At 43.3% G+C, this 27,032-nt stretch overlaps 1 protein-coding gene across 4 annotated transcripts in view; it reads right to left on the bottom strand.

Moving 5' to 3' along the window:
- Nucleotides 1-25,261, bottom strand: part of SLC25A48 (solute carrier family 25 member 48) — a 32,901-nt gene extending 7,640 nt beyond the window's left edge. Inside the window, exons 1-7 of one of the 4 annotated variants that reach the window (XM_019535116.1) lie at nt 24,975-25,261; nt 23,341-23,384; nt 15,581-15,652; nt 14,319-14,571; nt 12,697-12,819; nt 6,491-6,748; nt 1,820-1,953 (exon numbers count right to left, since the gene is read on the bottom strand). In XM_019535116.1, the coding sequence (XP_019390661.1) occupies nt 1,820-1,953; nt 6,491-6,748; nt 12,697-12,819; nt 14,319-14,571; nt 15,581-15,652; nt 23,341-23,384; nt 24,975-25,020 (930 nt within the window). In that variant the 5' untranslated portion in view covers nt 25,021-25,261. The remainder of the gene's footprint in view (nt 1-1,819; nt 1,954-6,490; nt 6,749-12,696; nt 12,820-14,318; nt 14,572-15,580; nt 15,653-23,340; nt 23,385-24,974) is intronic. The other 3 variants (XM_019535119.1, XM_019535117.1, XM_019535120.1) reach the window with 3 other exon arrangements.
- Nucleotides 25,262-27,032: the final 1,771 nt, after the last annotated feature.

Below are 27,032 nucleotides of genomic sequence, written 5' to 3'. Positions count from 1 at the left end.
CACCTTCAAGAGTAAATTGGATGCTTATCTTGCTGGGATCCTATGACCCCAGCTGACTTCCTGCCCTATGGGCAGGGGGCTGGACTCGATGATCTCCCGAGGTCCCTTCCAGCCCTAATGTCTATGAAATGAACCTGGGAGTTCTCTTCTATGGTCACAAAACAATTTCCAATCAGAAGGAAAACCTGGAGTCATTCTCCCCCCTTATTGACAAATAGCTCACATGACTCGAACAAACTCAGCAGCAGTGTTTGTTCTGGACCAACACTTTCAAATTTGCTTTTCAGACATCAGTTTCTTAAGACCCTATTTAATCCTCCCATTTATTAAAAAGGATAAATATGGATTTAGCTATTCACATCTTATAATTTTGGACATATTTTGAACTGCTGTTGGCATTTCAGAGAGTGAAAGAGGCTGCATTCTTTCACTGCCTGAACAGTAAAGTGCTTTATGGGAAGTGAAAAAGGGTTCGTTGTATTATTAACACTGTTTACTCCTACTGCTCACTCAGATCCTTTTAAAAAAATTCCACCGTCTAACATAACACTGTTGCATTACACTCACTGCACAAGAGTCAAATGCAAACTCAATTCTAGGAAATTTCCATTTAACCATTTAGAAAATTATGTTTTCCTGAGTATTACAAATTTGTCTGCTTCTAACAGATTCATGCTATTAAATACATGACTTACAGCTAACAGCAAAATCAAGACTACTGAATTTTAGAACAGAAGTGAAGACCAAAATGTTTATATCAAATTGACTCCTCAATCCTTACAAAAGCAGCACTCCCACAGCTGTCTATAGGTCTTTTGCCTAAGGGAAGATTAAAGATCTGGGTCTCATACAAGGGAATCCATCATTTAAAGTAAGATACATATTCTTTGAAAACCAGAACACTTAAGTACAGCAACATCAAGAATTAAATAATTAAGTATAGTTCATGCTGCTGAAATGCACAATTCAGTACCATAAGATTTCAAGTAATTTGCAGTGTAATACAAGGTGGCAAATCTTGAGTGTTTCTTTGAGGCACTGACTTTTTATGAAGACACACTTCTTGTCAATAGTTATAAAGAAGCTCAGCTCAGCACAAATGACCTATCACTTAAGATATGTAGGGAAAGACAATATGCTGTGAATTTTAATATTAAGGATGAATATACCAGAGTGCTGAATGAGCAAAGGGCCACACAGCTACTTTATACCTCCTGTTGCTGTTCTGCAAATCCACTATATCCAGCATCAACAACCCTCTTTCCTGTGTCTGCTAAGCATCCACACCAGGCTTTGCCATCTCTGAGCAGTGCTCCTCTCCTTTGGTTTGCCCTAAAAAACCCACAGTCAGTTAACCAAAGCTCCCTGCAGGTCTTGCTCCATAGATTTTTCTACAGGTTCTGTTGTAGTATATTTCTCCAGTCTAGGGCAGCAGAAGATTAGACTCATCATCTCTTATTGATGAATAACTGAGGCAAGGTTCCCATCGACTTTCATAGGGGAAGTACTTGATCCTCCCTTTTATAGGAAACAATCCTTATGGGCCAGCTCTTAATTCATTATAAGCAGCTTCAATTAACCTCACTGATTTTAATAGTGTAAAGTGTGCCAATAACATGGTATAACCTGGCCCTAAATCATTCCAATCTTTGTTTCTCTCAGGCCTGTAATCATGATCATTATTATGACTTGATTATAATTAATTGTACCGACTTTGATGATCTACTATCATCCCTCTGCAGTTCGGATAATGAGAGCTATCATTTTTCTCATGGAGGAGTAATGCCTATTACAAAGGTTTTCTAGCAGTGCTACTTACTTTTAAGCCCTCATTGTGGTAGCTCTGGGAGATGCAGTCAATGACCCCTTTGTACTTGTTTAAATGAACCCCATCTGCTTGAAGTCGACTTTTCACAACATCCATTGGAGTAGCAGTCCCCCAGGAGATTGCTCCTAGAAAGGAAAAAGGGGAATTCTTCCCTTATAGTGAAATAATACAATGGAGCATTGATTATGATTGGAGACATCTAGGTAATAACATACTCTCTATTGGTGTATACCTATTCATACTCCTCATTGAACCCCAGCCTGATATGCCTACTAATTTACCACTCACTTCTTTCATCGGGTTGATGGTACTTCTAAAAAAGGCTGAATATGCTGAAATGAGTGGAAAACATACTGTTTCTACACCGGAAATGCTGTTTCTGGAGATAATGCACAATATCTCGAGGCATTGGTAACACAGAGGGGGTGCACATACACCCCCTGAGATCAGCCATGCACCCCCCGGAAGTGCTAGCCACAAAACCAGAAGTGCCAACAGACAGCGATCTGGCCCTGGGGAACCCCCCACCATCAGCAATCTGGTGCCCCCCCAGACTCGGGAGGCACCAGTCGCTCATATTTGGAGAAAGCATTGCAGAACTGGATTTTACTATAATGCAAGTAGAAGACAAGGCAGGTAACCATACACAGATCAGGAAGGACCCCAGAGTGTAGAAATGGTGCTGCCATGTCCATGATTGAGAATCTAAGAGGTGTCCCTTGTGAAGGAAGACTGTTCTTAACACACCACCTATGCTCCCCAGTCTACAAAATGTACCCACATTCCAGAGTGTTGCCATGAGGAACAACTTGCAAATGCCCATGATAGGAAACTAGAAACTATGAATCAGTAAAGTTAAAAGTTAAATGCCTGGCAAAAGAGCAGCTTTAGAAGCAATTTGTTTAGGAATCTAATTACAGACCTCTGAACTAAGAGGAATGACTCAACCAAGAATTCTCTAGAGAACTGGCAGAGGCTGCACACTCTCAAAGCATGGTCACCATGAGTGACTTCAACTACCTAAACATCTTATAGGAGGATCGCTCAGCTAGATCTGATTGTTTACAAAGCTTCCTCACTTCCATTGAGGAGCTCTAACTCAGGAAGTCTACAGGCCAACCAGGGACAAGGCACTCCTAGACTTGGTTCTGGCCAAACGGGATGATCTAGTGAGCAACCTGAGGATTGAAGGGAAACTGGGCGACAGTGACCATGAGATGATCACTTTCTCCATTCACCATAAGTCATGGAAATAGGCCTGATTTTAGAAAAGCTAATTTCCACAAACTCAGAACGTTGGTTGATGAGGCCCTGTGGGACCATGGTTGAAGAAGGGAGTGCAAGAAGAGTGGTCATTCCTCAAGGAAGCAATCTAAAAGTTCAAAGTCCATTCCCTTTTGGAAGAAATACAGCAAAAGAGCTGGGAGACTTGGTTGGCTCAACAGGGAAGTTATGGACCTCCTGAAATTTAAACAAGAAGCCTACAAGGGATGCAAGTCAGGAATAGCTACCAAAAGAGAAGTATTCAGCAACAGCCCATACCTGTAGAGAGGAGATCAGGACAGCAAAAGCACGTACCTAATACAAATTGGCAACCAGAATCAAGAAAAATAAAAAGTCCTTCTTTAGATATGTAGGTAGTCAAAAAAGAACAAGGGGACCATAAGGCCCCAATAAATGAAATGAGATGGCTGATAACTGACACTCAGGACAAAACTAAACTCTTGAATGAATGCATCACATTGGTATTCCACCAGGCCAAGGGTGTTATAGCCTCCTTGACAGGATACAGGATGATCGTGGTGGAGGTGACCACCTTCCCTTAGTTGACATAGATCTTGTGAGGGAATACCTGCGAAAGCTAAATATCTTCAAGTCAGCAGGACCAGATGAACTACACCCACGAGCGCTAAAAGAACTGGCAGACATCGCACGACTGATGGAAAAGTTATGTGAAGACTCGTGGCACTTGGGAGAGGTCCCAGAAGACTGGGAAAAGGCCACTGTGTGGTACCTGTCTTTACGAAGGGGAAAAGGGAGGGCCCAGGAAACAAGCCGATCAGTTTGACCTCAATCCCTGGTAAAATCCTGGAGAAAATTATCAAAGAATCCATTGCATACAGGCTAACTGAAGGCAGTATTCTGAAAGACAGCCAACATGTCTTCATTACGAGCAAGTCGTGCCAGACCAACCTCATTTCCTTCTGTGATCATGTAACTCACCACCTGGGTAGGAGAAATGAGGTTAAATGTCATATACTTGGACTTCAAAAGGGCCTTTGACCTAGTCTCTGACGATGTCCTCATGGTTAAACTGGGAAAGTGAGGCCTCAAGTACTTTACATTCTGGTGACTAGGTAACTGGTTCTGTGGTAGGACCCAAAGGGTATTGATCAATGCAAATAAGTCATCATGGTGGAAGGTGACTAGTGGCATCCCTCAGGGATCAGTACTTGGACCAGTTATCTTCAACGTGTTCATCAATGATTTGGATTCAGATATTATAAGTGAACAGGCAAAGTTTACTGACAGCACCAAACTGTGGGGGAGCGTGGCCACCCTCAAAGACAGATTGGGAATATAGGCTGACTGAACAGGCTCGTGAGGTGGGCAGACCCCAACCTGACGTCATTTAATATGGAGAAATGTAAAGTGCTCCATCTGGGGAGAAATAATTCACAACATCCTTACAGGCTTGGCAGTGCTACGTTCGCCAGCACCACAACTGAACAAGACCTGGGTGTCATGACTGACAAAATGAACATGAGCCACCAACGTGATGCCATAGGTGGAAGAGCTAATCAAACACTGTCATGCATCCACCGAGGCATCTCAAGCAAGGCAAAGGATATCATCCTGCCACTCTACTCAGCCATGGTGAGACCACGGCTGGTGAACTGCATCCAGTTCTGGGCACTGCACTTCAAGAAGGATGTGGACAAGTGTGAGAGTCTAAAGGAGGGCCACACACATAATTAGAGGCCTAGAGACCAGGTCATACAAGAAGAGGCTGAAAGACTTGGGACTGTTCAACCTGGAGAAGACTCAGTGAATAGATGCTCCCCCAAGCCCTGATGTACACCCTTCATATATTTATAGGTTGCCACCAAGTCCCCTCTAAGGCCCCCCAGGGGAGGACAAGAAATAACCGGCACAAACTGAAAGAAGGTATAGCTTCAGGCTAGACATTAGGAAAATCTTTACAAGTTGGGTGTTGAGGGTTTGGAACAGGCTCCCCCCCCCGAAGTGGTACAGTCATCCACCCTGGCGATCTTCAAAAAAAGTCTTGATGCCCATCTTGCTGTGGTTATCTTATCCCAGCAGTCTTTCATGCCCAAGTGCAGGGGGGCTGGACCCAATGATCTGTAAGGTCCCTTCTAGCCCCTAACAGCTATGAAACTGTGACTGCACTCATGTGGTTATAATGGGAAAGGGAGTGATGAATGAGGTAGTACTTTTATTACATGTGAACTGGATTTAAAAAGGATACCATTCCTTGACAGAAACTGATATGCATGCGTAATACTTACAGGAGTGTCTATGACTGCAGTTGGAGGGGATGTTCTACCTGGTTGTAAAGGTCAGCGGTATATCTATCATTTCACTGAGGTCTTCCACATACTTGGGATATTAATTTAGGTGCAGAAAATCTCATCCTAGACTTGCTTCCATTTTCATTCAGTATGCAATGTTATTTCCAAAGCCGCAAGATTTAACGGTTTGCAAAGCCTCATGCCTATTGATTCCATGTCATAAGTAACCTGGTGTTTCTTCATGGCAGTGGCTGTGTGTGTGATTAAGAGCAATGGGGGAGGTAGTGCATGACAGTGAGTGTGCCTGGAGCTGTGCCAGTGTTATGACATATTAGAGAAGCTGTTCAAATTAGCTAGTGCTCTGTACATTTGCAAGAGAAACAGAGCCAGTGTGTTGTAATTGGCTACCCAGTCTTCAGTTAGAGTCCTGGGATTTCGGAACGATAAATAAACTAATAGCTAGTTTAAGGGGCAGTTTGTATACCTACATCTATGTATAAAAGTCTTAGTGGCCAATGCAAACAGAAGACACAGGTTTGAGCCTCCAAAGCTGAGGAAAGATTAATGATGGCTGATCTAACTCTCTCCATTTGGTGGCTTCTCCTGCTGACCGTAACTTGAATTCATGTTTCTTCTTGTGAGCCACCTAGAGAGTAAAGTACTATCGTGGAGGCTTATGGGCCATTCATAAAGCCAGAGGACAAGAGAAGCTAATGATACAGGTTTTGGACTTAATCCCGAGGAGGCTTTCCAAGGATTGCAGTGAGCTCTGCATCAGGAGAAAATGAAAAATGGAGACCAATTTTGCATGCATTTGTGCAAGTCCGTAATTTGACTCCAGTGAGTTGTCCCCTTGGCATTTGTTCAGGATGGTTTAGGACTAGTGTACCTTGCATTTGTGCGTGGGGTTGGACTAGATGATCCTTCACATTCCCTTCCAACCCCATGACTCTGTACAGTACATACTACAATCTACTGTGCCTCGAGCACAAAGCTGAAGTAACACAACAAAGACATCCAACACAGACAGTAAAACTAACGTGCTTAGAAAGTTTTTCACATTTCCTAACATTTAGGCTAAGCTTCCTATTAATTTATTTCCCAATGCTATAAAGAGAAAGGTCCATACCTGCTATGCCCCCTGCTATCCACACTGAAGAGGGACTAGGAGACCTGCATCCATCTGAGGTGAACCATTCACAGAGAAACGTGTAAGGGATGAAGTATAGGCAATACCCAGGAACATCCCTCAGAACCATTGCACCAGCACCTCGGTATATTCCTGCTAAGCCCTCTTTCCGGAGGATTGAGCTAATACAGTGGACTGGGCCTCTGTACGCAGTCTGAACAGGAAACCCAGCCGCCTGGGGCTTTAAGTTTATGTTTGCTGCAAAAACAGACGTAATTATTTTAACAACAAGAAACGCCATTGCTCCATTAATTTCGTTTGTTTCTCTTTTTTAATGCCATTGCTCCACTCTTACTGATATTGTTGAAATCTGTCCCTCTTGATGGTCGAAATAAGAACAAAACACATTTTCAAACAAACCCAGTGAAAAGCTTCGTTTTCAAAAGTGACTTAGGCACTCAGCACCAGAATTTCAAAGAGATTTAGCTGCTTACAGATTTCAAAAGTCCCTCCGATTTCAATCCCATGTGGCAACTGTCTGCATTCTTTAGGAGCCCAACTGCTTTTGCAAATCTAGCCCTTACTTAGAAGGCTTCTTTTCTTTTGAAAGCAAGTCCTAGGTTCCTAAGTCACTTGGATACTTCTGAAGGTTTTATTCAATATCTTTGTGTTCAAGCAAACACTTAAACTGATATTGTATGTGATAGCACTAAATCAAATATGAAAAGCCCTTTAAAGGTTTGACTACAGGATAGTTTATAAAGAAACGTCTTTTGCAAGATCGTTCTTTTTGGTGCATGCACAGATTTCAATGAAAAATATGCATCCAAATGAAATACAAGTACAAATGCATACCAGAATGAGAGGGAGATTGGAAAGAAATTGTATCAAAGGATATAAGAACACAAGCTAATAAAAAGAATTGCAATAGAACATAATATTTGAATTGGCTTGAGTTCAGCAGTCATTATTAACCAGTCACTGCCACGTCACAGCTTTTCAGGAACTTAGAGAATAAACATGTGGACTCTATCAGTAGCAAGTGTTAGCAATGAAAATCAGGATTCTGAATATTTCTTCAATACAGTAAATATATCAAGGCAAATTCTGGTCTCTGTCTTACTAGTGTAACTGAGCAGTAGCCACCAGGATACAATAATTTAAATTGCAGCTGTTTTGTATTAATACTTATATAAGATAGCAGCATCTGGTCCATTACATCTAAGAGATTAGCTGAATCAGTTGTCTGGTACATCTGAACCTCTGCATTTACAAAGACAGGTTGTCTCCGGGAAATTAAGGTCAGGAGAGGATATGTTGTTGACTGTGGGCAACTGGTTCTACAGGTTCATTGAGACAGCAAATTTATTCCCCAAACTTATTCCTATTCTTCACCTGTCTGCAGCTTTTTTCTTTGCATTTTGCCTTGGATTTCAGGAATACTCTGTCTCCTCAACCTAATACCACTGGCTTCTGGCTTGATGCAAAATACATTTGGGAACTCAACAAGTTGAAAGAAAGAAGGATCACTGAATTCTGAATCGCTAAGGCCAGTATTTTCGGTGGTGTTCCTGTGAATATTGCTAGGTCTGAAAAATGGATTAAAATAAGAGTAAAAGTTGCTACTTTTATGCTGCACTTTCCCAGCATTACAGGCAAAGAGCAAAACAAATTCCACCTCCTAGAGAGTTGATATCAAATGGCAACCTCAAATAACCAGTGGTAAGGCTGAAGTGGGTTCCAGGGCATATCTAAACCCCAGGAACAGACTACTGAAAATCTAATAGCACTTTCAACCCACTGCCTTGCCAGTCAGGATCATGCCAGTCATATGCTAGGAGAGTACAGTGTCCCATCTAGTACTAAACATCCCATACGATTAGTCTTCAGTCCTTTTCATTTTGAGAGCGATGGAAGCGAGGCACAGAAAATGCTCTTAAGAAAAGTGTTTGTTTTTAAGAGAGAAATCAGCAGTTTATGACATCTCACCAGGAGGATTCTTTGAGATTGCCCCAGCTTTTCTCTTTCTTAAATTTCATCCCATTCCCACTGGTTATATTTTCACACAGCACCTTAAATACTGACACCCTCAAGTATTTTTTACAGGTCTCACACTCTGTTCTGATGGCGTGAATGTTGGGGTGGGTGGCTAGAAACCCAGAGGTTGAGAGTTTAAGGCCATAGCAGAAGTGCTCGTGGTGTGGCCCTGTCAGATTCCAATGAATCTGCAAATTCTGCTAAATACTTTGTCACAAGGACATGGGAAAGGAAAGGGGTCTCACATCTGCACGCATTCAGGAAGTTCTCCTTTGAACTGCTTCCCATTAATCACATATCACCCTTATAGTTTCATAGTTGGTCGGGTCGGAAGGGACCTGAGCAGATCATCAAGTCCGACCCCTTGCCACGGGCAGGAAAGAATGATGGGGTGAAACAACCCTGGCAAGGTGTCTATCTAGCCTCCTTTTGAAGAACCCCAGGGTAGGAGCCAGCACCACTTCCCTTGGAAGTTGGTTCCAGCTCCTAGCTGCCCTGACAGTGAAGTCACACCTCCTGATGTCTAGCCTGACTCTACTCTCGGTCAACTTATGGCCAGTATTCCTTGTTACTCCCAGTAGTGCTCAGGGGAACAGGGGCTCTCCCATTGCCTGCTGGTCTCCCTTGGCCAGCTTGTAGACGGCCACCAGATCCTCTCTCAGCCTTCTCCTGTGGAGGCTGAACAGGTTCAGGTCCCGTTGCCTCCGCTTGTAGGGCCTGCCTTCCTGCCCCCTGATCATGTGAGTGGCCCTCCTCTGGACCCTCTCCATGCTGACCACATCCCTCCTGAAGTGCAGCGCCCAGAACCGGACGCAGTACTCCAGCCACAGCCTGACCAGTGTTGCATAGAGGGGGAGTATCACCTCCTTGGACCTGCTTGTGATGCATCTGTGGATGCATGAAAAGGTACGGTTGGCCTTCCTGACTGCATCCCCACATTGGTGGCCCGTGTTCAGTCTATAATGACTTCAAGATCCTTTTCTGCCTCTGAGCTGATGAGAGGGGAGTTCCCCAGCCTGTAGAATCAGCAGCATACCTTCTCCCTAGGTGCAGTACCCTGCACTTGTCAGTGTTGAATCCCATCTGATTTTCATCCACCTGTCCAGATCCAGTTGCAGCCTGTACCTTCCTTTTAGCATGCCCACTTGTCCCTGCATCTTAGTGTCATCTGCAAATTTGAACAAGGTGCTTTTCAGCCCCTTGTCCAAGTCGCTGATGAAGACGTTGAACAGTGCGGGCCCAAGGACTGAGCCCTCAGGGACCCCACTGTCCACATCCCTCCAGGTAGAAAATGACCCATCCGCCACTACTCTCCGCGTGTGGCCCTCCAGCCAATTGGTGACCCATCTGACTGTGTAGGCATTGACTCCACAATCTCCTAATTTTTTAATAAGAATGGTGTGAGAGACCGTGTCGAAGTTCTTCCTGAAGTCCAGAAAGACTACATCCACTGCTATACCTGCGTCCAAGGATTTTGTGACCTGGTCACAGAAGGCCACCAGGTTGGTCTGACAGGACCTGCCTCTAATGAACCTGTGTTGTATGCTTAGGGGCAACCACTCCCCTGCTTGCCCCTCGCAGAGGTGCACCTGGATAATTTTCTCAAAGAGCTTCCCCAGGACTGAGGTAAGACTAATGGGCCTGTAGTTTCCTGGGTCCTCTTTCCTCCCTTTTTTGAGAATGGGGACCACATTGGCCCTTTTCCAGTCTTCTGGCACCTGGCCAGAGCACCATGAGTGCTTGTAAAGCTGTGCCAGGCATCCCGCAATGACCTCTGCTAATTCCCTCAGTACTCTAGAGTGGAGATCGTCCGGACCTGCTGACTTGAACATGTCTAGACCCACCAGAAGTTCCCTAACTAGGTCCTCACTGAACCTGGGCCTGGCAGCACCTCCCCTGGGTCCATCAGGGATCCCAGTGAGGGGATGCCATGGTCCCTGCTCAAGAATATGGAAGCAAAGAAAATGTTAAAGAGGTTAGCTTTGTGAGACAAAACAGCAGGACTGCACTGATTTGCACCTGCCAAGGATCTGGCTCACTTGTCTGGGCACATCTGTTCTGAGCCATAGGGATGGATTCCTTGTGGCTGGAACCACAACTGGCTGAAATCAGTTTGAACACCACAATGCTGCTTAAAGAGGGTTGTGATCTTCAAAGTTAAAAGAACAGAACAACTACCAAAGGCAGCAAGCCATAATTTTTCAGCCTAAAAGTAACCCAGTGCCTGAAATCACAGTCCAAACGAAAAATTCATGTGACCTGTAAGGCACAGAGTTCACCAGTGTAAACCATTGGTCATTTGCCTCAGATGCCCCTGAGCAAACATTTCAGGTGTGTACCATCCTGAAAGATGACGAATCAAATCTGTCAAACAAACATATGCCTGAAAACCACAATTTGCGCTGTGTTGGCTTGAACAGGATAATGATCAGGCTGTGCTTAAGTTTTGCATGCATGAAGAAGAGAGACTATCTGACCCATCACCTGTATGAATTGCCAATATATTCTCTCCTGACTCTTGCAGGTACAGGATAGCTTCACTTTTATTATAAAAACAATGATCTAAGACTCCAGCTTTGTTGTGAATTCATAGTTATAGTAGAAATATTTTAAGTGCTACAGAAAGCAAAAGGCCCCTGCAGAATCAGAGAAGTATTTACACACACACACACAGTTTTCAAAGCATTTGTGTTTTCTATGCTATTATTGTTGCTGTTAGCGTTACTACATTGCAGTATTGTAATCAGTAGTATTTCGGTAATGACCAAGAATTGGAGTCAAAGACCAGGACTCTATCATATGACAGTTACAGAAGACCAAGACAGTCTCTACCCTAATGGCTCATCTGTTACAGAATTGACGCTGGCTTAGTCCTTGAAACTTGGCAGATCTGCCCACACTGCTCCAGACACACCACATCTCTCACACATCCACAGCGTTTGCCAACTCTCATAATATTGGGCATTGTTCTTCAAGTCTATGCTTTGGGAATGTGGAAAACGTAGCTTTCTTTTTTATACACACACACACAGAAACCTAAAAAACCACACACACACACACACACACACACACACACACACGAAAGCTAAGTTTTTTACATTCCCAAACAGTTTTTTCCTTCATCTATCAGATATAGATATAGAAGAAACAGCAAAGTTTTTCATACTCCTCAAGCATAGACTTTAAGAACAAGTCATGAGCTGGCAACACCACATCAGCTCTCTTGGACAGCATAATGAGTTGAAGGGGGGCAGGGTGGATTTGCACCTTATAGACTAACCAGAGTAGATATATGTAGCACAAGTTTCATGGGCTGAAACTCACTTCATCAGAGGCTGTCTGACTTGCACTCTTTTCTTAAATATGGAGGAACTATGGAGAACATGATCCCTCCCATTGGGAATGTGGGGGTGCTTGGCTTCATGCTGAAGCACTGCTCCAAAACGCCATACATTTCCCAGCATTTAGGGCCGATTACTACATTTTTTGTAAGAGAGGAGAATTTTTAATTTGGCTTTGTATCACAGGGCTGGAAGGAGTCCTCCGGTCCATCCCCCTGTTTCGGCTGTGCAAACTCTTTATGGAAGTAACATTTGCCCTCACCTATTTATCTGGAACTCTCTGCCCCTTTTCCCTCAGCCACTGATTTTAAACTCGTTCTTTACTTGTGCTGCTTGAGTTAATGAAACAAGTAAATTAAAAAAAAAACAAAAAAAAAATACCAACCAAATTCTCTCTCTCCGATATATTCCTTGCTTTTTGATGGGGCCAGGATGGAGCTTAGGTATTCTGGTGATATCCCAACCCCCTGTGCTACCATTCATGCCCACAGAGCTGAAGCACAAAGCTCTCTGTACCCTCCTTATAGTGTGACTTTCATTTTCATGAGAAACAAGTCTGCCCTTCCCCTCCTGGAAACATCTCTTAAACCTATTCAGCCCCTGTGAAACGTGTGTGTCGCTAGGAAGCATTTTGTTCCTTTTTTGAGGACACACAGTACAGTAAATGTTTTGCTCCTGCTTTCTACATGTTTTTGGAGTCCGTCCAAATCCCTGATCTAACAAAACCCACATTTCTTCTCCCCTTTCAACATCAGGCACCCTCTAAATACAGTATTAAGTTTTGAAACTAACCCATTTGTTGCTTTTCTTTCTCTGCACAACACTTATAATTGAGCTCTCCAAGCTTGCATCGCAGTTTTGTTTGGGAAAATAACCTTAGCGAACACAATGCAGCACAGTCCATCTTCCAAGATCTTAGAAATCCTGCCTTTCCCATGTCTCTCAGGCCATCTGGAAGCAGTGTAGAGCTGAATAGATTCTGGTCAAAGTTTTTTAGCAATATGCCAAATCATCATGAATCCTCAAATCCTGTCCTACCCAGCTATCTGTCATTTCATACTAGCACCGTTGTAGGACCTCAGCAATAACAGACTACAGAATTTAACAGAATTTTAACAGGCCACAGAATTTGTGCCTTCAGAATTGAACTGTACCACACTGTATGGAGTCACCCTTCTGACAGTCCACTCTGCCACGCAGTGGTGCATCCAGATGTGAAACACAGCTGGCCTTATATCAGAAGTGCTCCAACATAAAACTCTGCAAAGAGGCCACATGAATTGCAAACATGCTCGGAAATCAGCTTTGGTGCAGGCACCACACCCAGAAACGCCTGCCTTATTTCATTGCTAAGCTAACAACGGAAGCTGAAAAAGAAAGTTTAAATGTCTGGGATCCTTTTGTAATGTGTACATTGTTGTTTCAGTGCACCACAGATCATGGCTGTTTGGTGACAATACAAAGGAAAGGATATATTTGTGACTTGCATCATGATGGTGGCAGAGGAAGTGGTGAACTGACTGATCTGATAAGAGAAACTATCTTAACATTGGTTAATTGTGCAAACAGCTAGGGTGTGTATGTGTGCATCTCACTACTATAACCTTCATCTTCTATTCTTGACTCCATCCCTTGTTTATTATACCCACCTTTTGCATCTTGTCTTAAATTAGACAACCTTTCAAGATAGGGACCATTCCTCAGTGTGTTTTATTCACAGCTGGCAGGAGACTGGCTGGAGTACCAGCTGGCCATTCAAGTCTCCAGCCCTACTCAGGTTCTACATAAAGCTCACCAGCTCTGGCCAACAGACTGTTTCATATTTCCTTTCTGAACTGCTGGTGCGTGTAGGTGCACGTGCGTAAGGGCACAGTGACTGGGCCATCCTGAAGCTAGAAAGCTTCATTCTTAGTCATAACAGATCACTTTGAAGGTGTAAAGGGAGCTTTCTGCAAAACCAGGCTTACATGTTGACAAGGGACTTTGCATGGCATGTATTTCACTTTTGCACAACGGTAATGCACAAACCTTAGGAGGCAACATTAAAACACCACTGACCCAAAGGTACTTGACCATTCATCAGCACTATGATTCCCAGGGCATCCAACAGTGAGAATAGGATACCTGCTGTAGCAGTTTTTTTCACCCCAGCCTGGAAAATTGCATTGTAAGGAGTAAGCCTCTGTTTTTTGAAGTGAAATAACTCTGCGATCACAGCAGTACTGCAGCTAGGCTCTGAGCGTGGCCATGGAAGCCAAAAAATGCTCCTCGTGAACTCCATGAGCTTTGGATCAGACCCTTGCACCTGTCAAAGCGGCTTACCTCCCTCTTAGCCCAAGTGTCAGTGAACACAGATAATAATGAATCAGGTGTTGAATCTCAGATTAAGTAAGCCTCAGTAACGCTGAAGACTGAAAAAAAAGTATGAAAAGAAACCCTTACCGACCTACCTTGAATAAATGGCTGTGTCTGCATCTGTAGCCTTATTTTTACCAGGTCCACAGGACAGCCAATTCCTACTGAGACAAATCCTGCTACCATGCTAGCAACAACCAAGTCTGAGACTGCTGAGGCATGGTTGGAATCTCCATAGCGATGCTGGCAAATAAATCTCTGAGTATTGCTGAAGACACCAAATACCACAGAGCTGTAGACAGCAATGCTGGCCAATGGGAAAGACATTCCTTTAAAAAACCCAGCGACCTAACAGTAGGATAAAGCAAGAGTTAAAAAGAGACTCATCCGTCTGACTGCTTTTCTTATTTGGGTCACATTTTTCTAGTAAAACCTTAAAATTCCACAGCCCCTGTTTTGCTTGAGTTTGCAAATCTGCATTTCTGTTCTTTCCCTCAGGACTTATAAATTGGCTTGTGCAATGCAAGATATCGATCACAGATTATTTCTCTTATCATTGTTTTAACCTAACATGCTCTTTGATCCTCTCCCAGGGCTAAATGAGATATGACATGTAATGCTTCAGCTAAAAGTTCCCAACAATTCTTTACCATCCTCTCAAAAAATAAATCAGTAAAAATAAAGCCAAGAAGATTTGTTCCAGCAAGCCCTGTTTGGACATGAGGCCAAAAATCTGAATAGCAGATGTTTCTTGGAGCTAAGCACTTACACGTTACAGTTAAAGGAAAAACGAAAATGATTTTGGGACAGCGAGATAATGCTTCTAGTGTTTTCAAGCATTATGCAGAAAAAGGGGAATATTTTAAAAACTGTGGATGCCTATAAAAAGTGTATTTTAGGAGCCAAATTCTCTCCTGGCATTACTCAGCTGAAACCAGTGAAATGACTCCAGCAGAGAAGTGTACCTATAGAGATCTTACGAAGAGGTACTGCCGACTTGAACATGGCAGACCAGGGAGGCTGAGCCAATGCTTGAGAACAGACGTTTATGACAAGCGACATGCTGACTTTGCTTTACGCTGAAGCAGATGGGGGTATATTATCAGGTCAGCATGGCTAGCATACTGTATAAGCCAAACACTGACTGGGCCAAAATTCTCGCTTCTGGAAATAAGTCTGCACCTCGCTGCTCAAGGTTAGCGGGGACACAGGAAAAAGCCACAGATGCCTGTGGTCCCCATTTCTTATAATCAGGGCTTTGCACGCGATTCTGTCAGCTACATGATTTTTGCACATGACTTCTAATCCCTTCTCCATTTTCTCCTGTTTCCTGCTCAAGACAAAATAAGGTACTTACAGTTTCATTTCTGTACACAGTGAAGACACAGTTGAGTGTATTCCCATAGCCTTGTCCAGCTTGTAACCGGGTCTGCAAAATGCATATATGAAATGTAACTGAAGTAACAGATCTCCAGTTCCTTTCAGACTATGCACACTAGGTATACTTTGATTTGACAGTGAATTGTTTTCCCATTCCTAGAACAAACAGGGCCACAACGTTGAAATGAACATATCAAGAGGCACAACCTGTATGTTGCCAAAGGCCCATCTAAATAGACCCTCAGCTGTCTGGAGTTCTTTGCTACATCTGGAACCCCTGATTGGCCAGTTAGTGTCAAATTATAAAAGATGAAATGTCCTAACCCTCCACAGATTCATTAACATACATAGTATGCAAAAGATGAGCATCTGCAATGGAGGGCATAAACTACCTTTTAAATAGGAGTGCGGTGAGTTTTCTGTCATTTGAAGTCTTTAAAGTAATGTTGGCTATCTTTTTAAAAGATGTATCCTAGCTCCACCAGAAGGTGTAGCTTTAAATCAACAAGCTCTGTGTCAAAAGTTCATGGCCTGGGTTATATGGAAGGTCAGACTAGATGGCCCTAGTACTCTCTTCTGGCATTGATTTCTCTAAATCTACTAATTATCATACTTTGGAGAGTGTTGTGCATGGTTCATTCACTTAGCACACATTCTCTTTTAAAATTTAAGAAAGCCATACGTTTAATGCAGGTAAAATTTGGCCATTCACCTTAAATCCAAGAAAACAGTATTATGCGACAGACTATAATGAGAGGAAGGCTTCTGGAGTTCGCACACATAGGATAGTATTTTTAGTTCTGATGAGCATTGTACTTCAGCCTTCATGCTTGATCTGGAGAACAAAATGCACAGCCCCTAGCCATGGAATTGTGGCTACTTAGTCCAGATGCCACAGTCTGGCCCATCTTCAAGCAAACTTCATTAGTCATGGATGTGATGCAGAGCCCAAGAGTCCTTGATACATGCCTTGCCTACCCATCCCATCCTCACAGAGCAGAACGATGACAGTTTTACTGTGCTGGGTACCTTCTGTGACCCTTGAAATTCACCTAGCATTATAGTCTTGGTGTGCAAACAGAGGGAGCCAAAACAATCGTTCCAAACCCCAGAAATATCTTGCGTCTAATGAAAAAAAAAATGTGTTTTTCATGTCATCTGGAATAAAGAAGATTTCTTTCTGGGCATAAATTTTTATATGCTTTCCAAAAATACGGCAGTCATAAAAAAGTGGCAAATGGCATGTACCATGACAAGCCCTGTATTGTTTAGGTGAGTTTTCACTTTTCATATACATGTGCACACACCCATAGATGTTAATTAACATGCTTTTAATTTAAAAAAAAAAAAAATCCCTGAAAATATTCTTAGCTTAGAGGCTTGCTTCAGGGGAAATTCAGGCTGCTTTATCATCTAATAGTAAATCATCTAAGAGTTGTTCCATTTTCCCTTTCACTTTGTGGTTGCACTGAATAATAGCCTGAGCGAACATGAATTATTTCCATCCATCCATTAATCATAGATGGAACTTCGACCTTGTCTTGGGCCTCTCTGCATAATACACTTTGCAGCTTACTATCCTTTTCCTTATATGTAATCCCCTTCCTTATCACTGAAGTTTCTCAATCTCATGTCCTCTTATCAGAACACCCATGGCACCAAGTGTATGGCAGGATAATACACATGCATTTTCTCCAGATCAGTATAAAAGTTACTCAATAATACCACATATAGACACTTGGTTTCTCCTGGGAGAGTTGCTGCTCTCCCAGGAGAAACCACGAGTGTAGAAGTGTTCAGGATTTTTCTCTCAGAGTGAAAATGGCCACTCGAGGAGAAAAACAAACTTAGGAACAGCCGGAGTTAAATTACTCCTAGAAGAGTTTTTTTTTGGGAGAGTGAACGCCTGCATATATTCTCATCCAAGAGAAGCCCAGCATAGTGCTCCAGCATCCCAGGGTGCTTTCCTTCCACACTTCCCTCCCACAGCTGAGCAGGGAACAAAACACACCACCTTCACAATTTTCACAATTATGCTGCAGAAAGATGCAGGCAACCTGAGTTAGCCAATCAAGACTGCCCTGTGCGCTGCTGCCATTTGTCTCCAGACAGATTGAGGGAGTCTTTAGAGCACATTGAGATGTGTGTACAGGGCCCCCTGGCTACACAGAGTCAGCATTGCAAGCTTTGTGCTCTTCAGGGGCTCAGCATTCAAATGTCTATTCAGACATCTTTGGGTAAGCTTTTCTACCAGGAGAACAAACCTAGATTATTTGAATGTCTGCTTGCAGCCTCAGCCACCATAACCAGCTCCTACTCTCTTTATACCCGATTGCTCAGAAACCTACCTACAGAGCAGTATAGCCCATTGCTCCAAGAGTCCATCTTATTTCCCTTGCTCTAAATCCTCACTGAAGAGGCATGAGCCTTCATTTTTAGAATACCTTGGGCATGTCTACATGAGATTCTAAATGTGCAGTAGCTGAATAATATTGCACAGTAGCATGTCACAGCACCAGTGCCAATGCGCTAATGTGCAGTATTATTAGGCAACTGCACAGTAGTGTCACTTAGAAGTCATTCACCAGCACACTTGCACTGTAACTCGGGTTACTTGATTATACCAAATCAAGTATAACACACCCAGAGCAGGCTGTGTTCTGTTCCCTGCTCAGCTGCAGGAAGGAAATTTTGGGAGGAAAGCACCCTGGGATGCTGGAGGACTATACAAGTACTAAATAACTGGGCAGTAACCACTGCACAGTAGCGTCTTGTGTAGATGCACCCACAATGTAGTTATGAAGGCTATTTAACAGGGAAAGGGAGTTGCATTGGGGGAGTATACTAAGCAGGCATGAGGCAGACATGTAGAAGAGATTACATTTTGAAAACAATATACAAGTTCCTGCAGGAATCTCCCCCTGCTGAACTTCAGCCAGAAAGTTACAGGAAACTAGTCTCAAATGTTGCAGGTGAGGTTTGCCTACAGTTGAGCAGCGTGTCAAGTGTTGATGCCTAGATGTATAGGACTCTATAACACTTAACTCTCTGCAAAAGAGGAGGAGATCAGGAAATAAGCTAGAATGAAAAAATCATAATCAAAGACTGAACTATGTCTGAGCTCTTTTAAACACTTGAGATAACGAGCAGATGCCTGTTGGTTAGATACAGCTTATGGTAGATCTGGTTTTCAGAATGTCAGGAACACAGTTTTAGTTGTGGGGGGGGTGTGCGTGTCTGTGTGCATGTCTAACTGCATGTCTGATTTGTGCATGCAAATTCTCACACGGTGCCATTAGGTATCTGCATACAGAAAATGAGATAAGGGTGAAAGATGTGAATATGCAATGAGTTTACATTCACTTTGAATCCTTTCACTGACCAAAATGCATCCCTTCTTCTTGGGTTTGCTTTCTTTTCTTTTACATGATAACCAGGTTCCACAAGGTTAAAAGTTAATACCATTTGTTAGCAGAAACTAACTGATGTGTCAGTTGCTCATCCCCGTGAATGATCTTTAACCAAACTGTTTTATCATTCACTAAAGTTCAGGACTAATTCCTCTGCTGCTGAAGTCAATAGACTAGCCCTAGTAGAGAATCTGGTCCTGAACACACGGAATGATTCTTTTCTGGAACTCACTCCTTCAAGTTACATTTTAAATTATGGTGCAAAAGGGATTTCAGCATATGGTAAACCGTGGTCAATGGTGGCATGTCTTGAGTTTCTCTGTTCCCTGCATCACTCGGCATTTTAACACTGCATCTGCCTTTCTTACAGGAACTCCGTGTTACTCAACAGCAGACACTCAGCAGTACAAGACATCTGATGGAGAAGCAGAACTGTAAACCTCCAGAACAGCAATGAGATTCCGGGAAACAAGGAGGGATAAAAATGTTTAGCAGTGCATCTTCTTACAGTCAGACTGCTCTAACCAGTTCTCAGGTCTGGATGTGCAAAGCTGGCATAAAGATCGCAACCCTGCCCCCATACACGCTGAGCCACACTTGAGGATTGTTATACTTAAAAAGTAGAAGTATTTTTAGGCACTTTTAGAGCAATACATAATTTTCTTACGACATATGAATGCCAAGAATCTTATGTCCCTGGGGAGGCATGTTGTCTGCATGGTGAGAGTGTGAGGAGTGGCTTGGGCTACAGGAGAAACAAGAATTCAACTTACTAGTTCCACACAACTGCCCCTACACGGCACATGTGGAATGTACTACTAGTGTTACTGTACCCTTCTGGGTTATTTATACACAAATCTAATGATCCCCACGGCTGCCAAAACCCAGTGTACGTGTGGAATTTAGCACTCGCATTACTGGACTTTCTTCATACTCTTCGTGGTTATTTATAAACCCTCTCATAAGAAGCAGCCTGGTTAATTAAACCTTTCCTCTCCCACTCATAAGCAGCAGGATTGTGGTTGCTCTTGCATGTGAATGCAGCATTCAGTGATTCACAGTCAGCAGTGGGGGTCAGTGCACTAGAGTGGGAGTGGAAAGTCTGGGTTTGGCACCAAGTTCTGCCCCTGGCCAGCTAGGTAAAGTCACTCCACCTCTTGCTGCCTCAGGCTTCCCACCTATAAAAAATGGTCCCCCGACGGAGCGAGCCTCCCCAAAGCAGCAGCCACAGAGGCTAAACTTTGGCCTGAGACAAGCCTTAGTGGAATCCAGAATTATCCTGAAGTCGTGTTTTTGAAAAAGCATAATACAGTGGCGTCTTGGGATGGAGAGCAGGCTAAAAGTGAGGACTCACCTAGTGTCATGGAAAAAGAGCTGAGCATAAAAAGTCAGCAGTGCTTGAACACGAGTGAGAGGAAATACCACAGCAAATTACCAGGGGTCTTTTTCTGAAAAAATGATCCTTTTTATTGCTTGTAGGGACCTGCAAATCTAAATTTAGACAGTTTCTCCAGTCCTAAGGAGATAATTCATGTAAACTCCTCCTCCCAACATGTACAAGCCTGAACACAGAAGAATGTGAAGCTGTTGTTTATGCATAAAGAAAGCAAAGGGGCTGAAAGGGGATAATCCTTCCCTTATGTGATGGTAGGAGCAGCTATCTAGCTTGTTCCCAGAGACTCCTTTCATGCACAGAATTGGCTTTTGTCCTGGAGAACAGCCAAGGCTTGGGTTTACAGGCAAAAACTGAGAATAGCAACGGTGCCTACAAATGGCACAGAGAAAGTCCTGACAGTGAAAGGGTGAAGTCAAGGTCTAGAGTGAAAGGGGCCTTGACAGTCTTGCTTATGGTTATGGACTTACAAGGGAAAGATCTTGCTGGGATGTTAGGTGATAGGGAAGGGAAAGGAACTGATAGACAAAAAGGTTTGTTTGCTTGGGTGAAAGCAGAACTGCTGTGTTGGCAATTTAATTCACATTCAGCAGTGCTTCTTACCTCCCCATTTAGAGGAAAAAGCTTTGTTCCTTATTCCACTGGACATCACGCTCATGGGCAAACACTGCACAGATGCCTGCTTCCAAGCTTGCTACTGGTTAGAGTCTCTCCCCCTCCAACCCCATTTGGAAAAGGTAACAAAGCTGCTTGCTTGGTATTCCCAAGCAACAGCCCAAAGCCGATGTAATAGAGGTGCCAGCTTGACCCTTGTCTTTATGCTCCTTGAAAGATGTGCTACTTGTTTCTTGGCAGTTCCTGTGCAAACTGGAACGCCAGTGTTCCCACCAACACCCACAGCAATGGCAGCAGTGCCATCCCTTGCAGATTTAAAGGTACAAACTCCTTAGAGTGCAAGGGTGAGGTATTTGTCGGTAGACAACCTGGCATGCACACAAAACCTGTACTCTGCTCCAAGTCCCGAATGCTGATTCCTACTGCAGCCATGAAGGGGAAAAAAAGGTGTTGGTAATAAGCACCACACTCCCTTGCTGTCAAAGAACCCCAGGTAACAATGTCCTTCAGCCAACGGCCAACAAATGTGACCTGTCCTCCGGAGCAAAAGTATGTGGGCTGTTAGCTGGGGGTTTAAAATGTCCAAGGATGGGACTTTCAATGGCAATTTGATAACCCACCCACTAAAGTGGCTTTAAACGTAGAGGTAGGGAAACAAAGCCATATATTGCTGTGAGCACTCCTAACCTGCTTCTGCCTATCCATAGGGGCTGGACACTTCCACAATCCCTCTACCAAAGTGCTGAGGTCACTGTTAGCTTTACTTAAAAAGGAGTGGTCACGATCTTACTTCTCACATGAATCAGAAGAGCTTGTCAAGAAGGCCTAGCATTGGCCAGCCTGGTTCATGCTGTCCCATGAGACACCCTCCAGAGCCAGCATGCCTCCCAGACTCTGATGCTTCTTGGACTATAAAAATGGCCGTCTCTCTCTGGCATCCTCTAATCCATGCTCTTGCCACAACTCCCCCTTGCCCTTCTACAAGGCTTCTGTGCACCTGTAGACACAGCCACCATGGGAACATTTGATGCAAGAGGGTCAGAACTTGTGTAGCCTGACCTCTTACACTGCAAATCCAAGCTTCTACAAGCTTTTGAGGCCCTGCACTCTAAACATAATGACCACCAAGCAGGGGCCAGATGCAGGGTTTGAATCCTGGGATTTAAGATCCAGTCCTATTCCTTTTGCACTGAATGAGGAGCTCTATTATCTATCAAAAATGACTATCCTCCAGATCACTGTCGACCCTCAAAAATCCTTCTGTTCTGGATGGTTCTTCTAAACTACCATGCACCCTGTATCATCAGCTTTGAACCAGGAGTGAGAAAGGAGGCCCAGTATGATCTGCAAATCACAGGTTGGACACCACGATCCTTTGGACCCACAACAACAGTAGGTGGGCAGAATATACTAGGGGCATGACTTTTAGAAACATGGGAACAGTATGTTTCTCTTTCTATCTTCACCAACTACAGCAGGGATGACCAGCCTGTGGCACAGACAGCTTCCATGCATGGCACAGGGCAGACCTGGGACAGGACAAGCAGCACAGCAAGAGAGGAGCAGAAAACAGTACAGCAGATCAGAAACGAGAAGGGGATCCAAGGCACTTGGAGAGAGTGTGAGGCTACTTTGTGGCACACCTGCTCAAAAGGTTGGCCTCCAGTGGACTAGTATAAAGCACTAGCATTTCTTAAGAGTCATGTTCCAAGCATGCCGCCTTGCTCATACTCAAGTTTCATGACCCATTTGTTAGAGCAGGCTGCCTAACAACCTACCTGGCAGTCCCAATGCTGCAGAGAATATTAGAGTTTTGGCCAGGGAAATAACAGGAATTGCACCTCTTCACATGTATTTTTTGTACTCTGCCCTTGCAGGACTTCAGAAAAACAGTTTAAAAAACATCCTTTTAGCAAAGGCAAATATAAACCTTCTTTTGCCCTTTGAAATACTGACAGACATTGTCAGTGCACTGAACCCTGTGTAACTTTCACCTTTCAAACCCCACCAGGTTTCATCCCTTAGTCCCATTTTAAGGTCTTCCAGTAGTCTCTCCATTTTCAAATCAGAGCTGGGAAACAAGAAGAAAAAACACAAATGAGTAGTGACTAAGGGGTGGACTCCAAAACATACTTACCCACCTCACTCCTATGCGGACAGCTAAATTATTCTTGAAATCTAAGATAAATGAAGTGGTGCCTAACCTCCCTTGTGAACTTGGGATGAACTGCCATCATGGACTAAACTTTTTCCCTGTGCTGCCCCTCTGCAAGAGGTGAGTTTTACGCTTAATCTGTTAAAGTATAGGTCTGATTTTACCTTTACTGTGTCCAGAGGATGCCCCACGATTACACTTGCAGCACCTGGGGATTACAATGAAGTAATTAGACAAGACACAGGTGAGTGAGGTAACTCAAAGACACCATTAATCCAATGGAAGTCCAGTCCATGCTCCATTGCAGGTGTTGAACTCATGGCCGTTCTGATGTAGCTGGCAACCAGCAGAACCGTGCACCGTGAAGTAGCTAGGGAGTAGAGATGCAATAAGACTTCATTCCTTGTATCAGCTCTGCCAAGCATGGCCCAGAGAGGTCTCGGCAGTGAGACCAGAGCAAAGGAATAGCCACTCGGCATGAAAGGAAGTGTTCCTGTCTTGCAAATAGTATTCTGGGCCAGGGGCTTGAAGATCATCTATGAGAGACCTGTGGAGGTTGTTCCGATTGCAAGTTGGAAGATGGTTTTTGCACCCTCAAATCCTGATCCAGTTCCCTGCATAAAACTTATTGCAGCTTTACCAGGGTTTGAGTCTGAGAATTTCTGCCTCCTCCCATGCCACTAGCATGAGCATAGGCATCTCTTTTGATAATCAGAGCATCACAACTTTACTCAGGAGTGGCAGTCAACAATCATGCCAGTTTGCCAAGGATTCCAGTTTCTCCACAATGGATCAGGGCACTAACCTGGTCTCAGCTATATGCACTAGAACCAGCCAACTCAGACCTCCCTGGGAGTTTCAATACAAGTCTTGTGGGCTTGGTATGGGTATCCCAAACTGGGACAGAAGCACTTTTCTGGAATGGCAGGGGGCACTTCTATCGCTGGCCAAATTTTTTTCTCTAGCTAGTTGTCATGTCCACGTGCCTGATGCCTTCCATCCTAGAAGTGGCTACATTTAGCAATGCCTTTTTTTCTATAGTTTGTTAAGCACTTTGGGATACTTTCGGAAGCTGAATGAAACTCGATAAATGTAAGACATATAATTATCATCATCATCTTCTTCACAAGACCTTCTTCCTGCATTTTCTTCTGGACTTGGAGTCGACTTTAGGGGAAGACGGAATCGATATTTTCTGCAAACAGCCTGATCAATAATTCTAACCTGCTAAAACCGCTCCCTGACAAATATTTTGTTCCTCTATCAAAATCCTCCAGTCAGAAGCACATATTGCCTTTGATAAAAGGGTGTGGATTAATGTAGCCATTTGATTGGCTGATGAAAGTTCCCAGCTGTTTATATCTGAAGTTGCCTGCCCATGGTTCTCAACTCAATAGCCAACAGGCTAGCAATACATGTTGGGGTAGAGTAGCATTTTACATATTACCCAACTGGAGACATTCAGTCTCTACATCATGACATTGATTCAGGAATGTGCGATATACACAACACCAGGAACTCATGTGTCTAGCTACATAATCAGTTGTCTCTGAAGAAACAGATGTAATAATGTGGTGCTGCTGTTGCTGCTTGCATTTAAGATACCCCTTTTGCACAAATGGCATAAGCTATGTATGCAGACAAACACAATCATTACTAAATGCACATGAACGGATTACGTCCATCAGCATTATACAGCCTCGAGTCTACGCGATTTGTTTAAATTGTCCCATGCCCTCACCACTTTGCATATCCTTCAGTCCCCACTGTTTCAACACATGCCCCAAATGTTACTTACCTCCTACCCAACCAGCTACAAAATCTTCTAATTGGAAATTGCCCATGGTTTCAAACAACTCCTAGTCAAATCTTTTCCTGCAAGTTTGCAGCACACATTCAATTGCTGCTGCCTGAGCTACTGAGGACAGCAGGAACGTGCCTCTGTGGCTCTGAGATGATATCCAAGACCACGGGATCCCAAGTGCTTGTAGTAACAGTTTGTTTCGGTTGCAAGTTTCAGCAGTCCTAAAACTGAAAATCGACCCGGACTCTAAACTCTCCCACTGTCTGTCTCCAAGTGCCTCCAAAGCCCACTGTGACATCATTCTTGCAAACCTTAAAGGCACAGTACAACCAGAGCACAAGAATACACTGCTTCCCTTTGGAGGGGCAGGAGAGGAAAGTTACTAAACCATCACACGTTTATTCCAGGTTAACTGACCTTCTATTCTGAAAGTCCCTTACAAAAGAAGTATCAAAGGGAAACTATGTGACTGTAATAATGATAACTGATGATAATTACCTGTGAAGGGGGTGGGCTATTTTGGTACTTCTAATAGATTTTTTTGTAACGAATTATTAAATTCCAGGTAAGGGATAAATCTAGTATTCAAAAAAAAAAAATTTTCAGAACCTGTTCTTAAAGAATTAGTGAGACTGCCCAGGGGTCAATATCTAATCTGATGTAAATTGGAGTAGCTCCCCTGACTTCAGCTGATCTACACCACTTAAAACCTTGGCCTGCAGAATATAAAAAATTAAGGTGTAAAGCACATGCATCAGATGAGGGGGAAGGGGTTACAGAATTATGGCTTAAGCCAGCAAACGATCAGTTCCTTGAGTAAGGGTTTTTAAGCTAGGGTCCCCGTTTAAAATCTAGATTCGGTAGGACTGAGGAAATGGAAACATCGAAACTGCTCTTCCATAGCCCGTTAATACCTAGGAAGTTTTATTGCAGTAAAGAAAAAGCTAGGAACGACTGAAGTAGGATTTTGCTTTGGTAGGTCAGATGAAAGCAGGTGTACCTAGAAGCTCTAAGTGTAACAGTATAAGTGTCTGCATTATCTAGTGTTTGTCTCATAGTTTTGACTGACTCTGGACAAAAGAAATCTAAAGATAATGAAAAGTGGCTCTTTGTTCTCGATTAAAACTCTTGAAGTTAGTTCTGCTAGCAGCGGCCATTGTTAACAGCCAAGTGGCATACAATATCTTAGGTGCAGAAGGGAGAAAGGGAATCTTCCAGGGGATTCCCCTGCACCCAAAGAGCCTTTCATGGTGGAGTAGTTTATGGAACGAACTATATGTATTGTTTATGGTTTAAACTATGCACATGTTCCCAATGAATATGGCTGAGCAGAAATTTTCCATCCAAACCATTTTTGGACAGAAAACTTGGTTTGTGACTCAGTGGAAAGTGGTGCCTGAGGATTGCTTTTGGGGTTTTTTTCCATAAGAAAATTAATGTCTGAAAACTAAAATGTTTTGGCGGGGGGGGAGGGGGGGAAGGTATGTTGTAGTACTTGAATTTTCATTGAAACTGAAAAATCCTCCCATTTTTCAAATCAGCCATAAAAGGAACTTCAAGAACAATGCCTCCCTCCATTTTTTCATGCAACCCTAAGGAAGCCCAATGTTAAATGGAGCAAATGCTCACTACTTTGCAAAAACTGCATGTGGCAACTGAATAGTGCAGAGCAGTTGCCCTCTTTGATTTGCCTCTAGGACAACAGATTTTGAGTTTACAAAATGTTAAAGTATCTTTACTTCCAATATGTTACTGAACCCCTTGATTTCTCTGGGTGCAGTGTAACATTCCCGATAGGCTGGAATTCCTGGTGTACATGAGAGGCCATGCTTGCACTCGAACTGCGTGGAAAATCTGCTAGCTCTGTTTAATAAAAGACTCTCTTTCAGAAGTACTGTAATTCCACAAGAGGTGCTATTATATGAATGGATACACAAAGATGTTTCTGTGAAGTTCACTGAAAATCTGACAAAGGGATAAACTTTAGAGGGCTGCATGATGTATGAATTAGCGCTTCAGTTTCATTTAAATTCATTTAATTCATTAAGAATT

Source organism: Crocodylus porosus, unplaced genomic scaffold (assembly GCF_001723895.1).
Source record: "Crocodylus porosus isolate Cpor-Errol unplaced genomic scaffold, CroPor_comp1, whole genome shotgun sequence".
Taxonomy (NCBI): Eukaryota; Metazoa; Chordata; order Crocodylia; family Crocodylidae; genus Crocodylus; species Crocodylus porosus.
The sequence above is the reverse complement of the archived record's forward strand: the minus strand, read 5'-3'. Positions and strand labels throughout refer to the sequence as shown.